This window comes from Nematolebias whitei, chromosome 19 (genome assembly GCF_014905685.2).
Source record: "Nematolebias whitei isolate Nwh7 chromosome 19, NemWhi1, whole genome shotgun sequence".
Lineage (NCBI taxonomy): Eukaryota > Metazoa > Chordata > Actinopteri > Cyprinodontiformes > Rivulidae > Nematolebias > Nematolebias whitei.
In genome coordinates, this window is record NC_056516.1 from 40,897,011 (window position 1) to 40,901,855 (window position 4,845).

Consider the following 4,845-nt stretch of genomic DNA (forward strand, 5'->3'; position numbering starts at 1 on the left):
CTGAGAAAACAAACTTTGTGTTTTTGAAACCATTAGTGAAAAGGTCATACTTCAGGGGTATCTGAGGCAGGCTTGAAACACAAGAGTCAGGGTGGCTTCTGGGTAATACCAGATGGCTAGGCCTCAGACTGACGAAGCCTCTTGGATGAGGGGCGAAACGTTTCTTTTTAACAAAAAAACGAAGTCCAGATGACATGATTCAACCTTTTTTGTTGTTATATACCTGGATGACTGAGAAAACAAACTTTGTATAAGAGGACATAGATCAGACAGTAACATCAGATCAAAGTAAATTGTATAAAATGTATATCAAGAGAAAAATGAAATAAAACCAACTCTACAAAGTGCTAAAAGCTGAGGCAAAGAGGAAGGTTTAAAAAGAGGCCTCTGTGAGGGGCAGCTTGTCCAGTTCAGGATCTGCTACAGGAAAATCATGATTACCCCTTCTCCCCTGGAGCTCAAGCCTGGTGTTTGGTTATTGATTCACACAATGTTCTATTTCCACCAGAACTTGGAGAAGAACATCTCCCTGTATCAGTGTGACTTGTTCAGCTTCTCCAGGTGAGACATTGTCCTCACTTTAGGATTGTTTCTGATAAATGCTCTCCTTCCGTTTAAGTTGTTGTTTTCTGCTGGCAGCTCTGTTGGAGGTCAGTTTGGAGCAATCTGGGACCGAGGATCTCTAGTGGCCATCAACCCAAAGGACAGAGAGAGGTGAGACCAGATCCAAACATTTTGAACAGAAACTTCTCATTAGCAGGGTTTGGTTTGGTGATGTCTAATTCCTGGATTTTGTAGGTATGCTGCTCTCATTATGTCTCTCATGGCCTCAGACTGCCGTTACCTTTTGGATACACTCCTGTACAATCCTGAGTTCTACAAAGGTTCGGTTCTGCAGAGACCAACTCATGTCTGCGTCTAAAATCCATTTTTACTCTGAAACCCCTGAAAATGCTGCAGGTTTGACTTGTTTGTCTTGCAGGTCCTCCATTTTTTGTCCCTGATGAGCAGGTCCAGGATCTGTTTGGTGAGTACCCCTTTCAGTTCTGATGGTTCTGCTGGGTCATACACAGTCCGACATGTTTAACCCAGCAGGGTGAAGGTGCTGCATAATTCTTGAGTTCTGACCTTCAGATGCTTTTATGGGACAAAAACAGCTACATTTATTTTTGTTCATGTTTTTACTTATTGATAAAAGATGACGATCGCTCTTGACAAATGCTGAAGTCTTTTAAGGAAAGTTACTTTTTCTGTTGTTTCAAATTCTTCTGTAAGTTTTTGTTACTGCCCTCTAGTGTTCATTTGGGGAAACAACCCACCTTATGATCAGGTTAGCTCACACAAGGTCAACAGTGCAATGAAATGTTAAGGATGAGAACTGTCTTGACTCGCCAAAAAAAAAAAAAAAAAAAAAAGCATGCAGCAACAATACTAAAATCATTTTAAAAAGACTACTAAAATACTAAAATCATATTAAAAATACTACTAAAATCATACTAGAAAATACTACTAAAATCATAATATAATACTAAAATATTAAAATCATACTAAAAATACTACTAAAATCATACTAAAAATACTACTAAAATACTAAAATCATACTAAAAATATTACTAAAATCATATTAACAGTACTACTAAAATACTAAAATCATACTAAAAATACTACTAAAATACTAAAATCATGCTAAAAAGACTACTAAAATCATATTAAAAATACTACTAAAATACTAAAATCATACTAATACTACAAAAATACTAAAATCATACTAAAATACTACTAAAAGCATACTAAAAATACTACTAAAATCATACTAAAAATACTACTAAAATCTTACTAAAATACTACTAAAATCATACTAAAATACTACTAAAATACTAGAAAAATACTAAAATCTTACTAAAAAGACTACTAAAATCAAATTAAAAGTACTACTAAAATATTAAAATCATATTAAAAATACTACTAAAATCATACTAAAAATACTACTAAAAATACTTCTAATATATTAAAAATACTACTAAAATACTAAAATCATACTTAAAATACTACTAAAATAATACTAAAATTACTACTAAAATCATACTAAAAATATTACAAAAATCATACTAAAAATACTACTAAAATACTCAAATCATACTAAAAAGACTACAAAAATACTCAAATCATACTAAAAGTACTACTAAAATCATACTAGAAAATACTACTAAAATCATAATAATATAATACTAAAATATTTAAATCATACTAAAAATACTACTAAAATCATACTAAAAATACTACTAAAATACTAAAATCATACTAGAAATATTACTAAAATCATATTAACAGTACTACTAAAATACTAAAATCATACTAAAAATACTACTAAAATACTAAAATCATGCTCAAAAGACTACTAAAATCATATTAAAAATACTACTAAAATACTAAAATCATACTAAGAATACTATTGAAATACTAAAATCATACTAAAATACTACTAAAAGCATACTAAAAATACTACTAAAATCATACTAAAAATGCTACTAAAATCATACTAAAATACTACTAAAATCATACTAAAATACTACTAAAATACTAAAATACTACAAAAATAATAAAATCATACTAAAAAGACTACTAAAATCAAATTAAAAGTACTACTAAAATATTAAAATTATATTAAAAATACTACTAAAATCATACTAAAAATACTACTAAAATCATACTAAAAATACTACAAAAAATACTTCTAAAATCATATTAAATATACTACTAAAATACTAAAATCATACTTAAAATACTACTAAAATAATACTAAAATTACTACTAAAATCATACTAAAAATATTACAAAAATCATACTAAAAATACTACTAAAATCATATTAAAAATACTACTAAAATACTCAAATCATACTAAAAAGACTACTAAAATCATATTAAAAGTACTACTAAAATCATACTAAAAATATTACAAAAATAATACTAAAGATACTACTAAAATCATACTAAAAAAACTACTAAAATCACATTAAAATACTACTATAATCATACTAAAATACTTATAAAATCATACTAAAATACTACTAAAATCTTGTTAAAAATTCTACTAACATCATACTGAAAATATTACAAAAATCATACTAAAGATACTACTAAAATCATACTAAAAAGACTACTAAAGTCACATTAAAATACCACTATAATCATACTAAAATACTTCTAAAATCATATTAAAAATACTACTAAAATATTAAAATCATACTTAAAATTTTAAAATCATTAAAAAGACTACTAAAATCATACTAAAAATATTACAAAAATCATACTAAAGATACTACTAAAATCATACTAAAAAGACTACTAAAATCACATTAAAATACTACTATAATCATACTAAAATACCTCTAAAATCATACTAAAATACTACTAAAATACTGAAATCATACTAAAATACTACTAAAATACTGAAATCATACTAAAAATACTACTAAAATCATACTAAAAATACTACTATAATCATACTAAAATACTTCTAAAATCATACTAAAATGCTACTAAAATACTAAAATCATACTAAAAAGACTACTAAAATCACATTAAAATACTACTATAATCATACTAAAATACTTCTAAAATCATATTGAAAATACTACTAAAATATTAAAATCATGCTTAAAATTCTAAAATCATTAAAAATACTACTAAAATCATACTAAAAATATTACAAAAATCATACTAAAAATACTACTAAATTCATATTAAAAATACTACTAAAATCATACTAAAAAATACTACTATAATCATACTAAAATACTTCTAAAATCATACTAAAATACTACTAAAATACTGAAATCATACTAAAAATACTACTAAAATCATACTAAAAATACTACTATAATCATACTAAAATACTTCTAAAATCATACTAAAATGCTACTAAAATACTAAAATCATACTAAAAATACTACAAACCGGATTCCAAAAAAGTTGGGACACTAAACAAGTTGTGAATAAAAACTCAATGCAATGATGTGGAGATGGCAAATGTCAATATTTTATTCGTTTTATAACATAGATGACAGATCAAAGGTTTAATCTGAGTAAATGTAACATTTTAAAGGAAAAATATGTTGATTCAAAATTTCACAGTGTCAACAAATCCCAAAAAGTTGGGACAAGTAGCAATAAGTGGCTGGAAAAAGGAAATTGAGCATACAACGAACAGCTGGAAGACCAATTAACACTAATTAGGTCAATTGACAACATGATTGGGTATAAAAAGAGCTTCTCAGAGTGTCAGTGTCTCTCAGAAGCCGAGATGGTAAGAGGATCACCAATTCTACCATTGTTGCGCAGAAAGATAGTGCAGCAGTACCAGAAGGGTGTTACCCAGCATAAAATAGCAAAGACGTTTAAGTTATCATCATCAACCGTGCAAAGACTTTTGAGTTATCATCATCAACCGTGCATAACATCATCAAAAGATTCAGAGAGTCTGGAACAATTGCTGTGCGTATGGGTCAAGGCTGTAAAACTCTACAGGATGCTTGTGATCTCCGGGCCCTTAAACGTCACTGCACCTCAAACAGGAATGTCACTGTCAAAGAAATAACTGAATGGGCTCAGGAATACTTCCAGAAAGCGTCGTCAGTGAACACAATCCACCGTGCCATCCGCCGTTGCCAGCTGAAACTCTACAGTGCAAAGAGGAAGCCATTTCTAAGCAAGCTCCACAAGCTCAGACATTTGCACTGGGCCAGGGTCATTTAAAATGGAGTGTGGCAAAATGGAAGACTGTTCTGTGGTCAGATGAGTCACGATTTGAAGTTCTTTATGGAACACTGGGACGCCATGTCATC

The 4,845-nt window shown here is 28.7% G+C and overlaps 1 protein-coding gene across 1 annotated transcript in view; it reads left to right on the forward strand.

Annotated features, from left to right (window-relative positions):
- Nucleotides 1-4,845, forward strand: part of LOC119425327 (probable thiopurine S-methyltransferase) — a 62,020-nt gene that overhangs the window by 49,379 nt on the left and 7,796 nt on the right. The window contains exons 5-8 of the mRNA XM_037692847.1: nucleotides 509-561; nucleotides 640-714; nucleotides 799-884; nucleotides 983-1,027. Coding sequence (XP_037548775.1) covers nucleotides 509-561; nucleotides 640-714; nucleotides 799-884; nucleotides 983-1,027 — 259 coding nt within the window. The remainder of the gene's footprint in view (nucleotides 1-508; nucleotides 562-639; nucleotides 715-798; nucleotides 885-982; nucleotides 1,028-4,845) is intronic.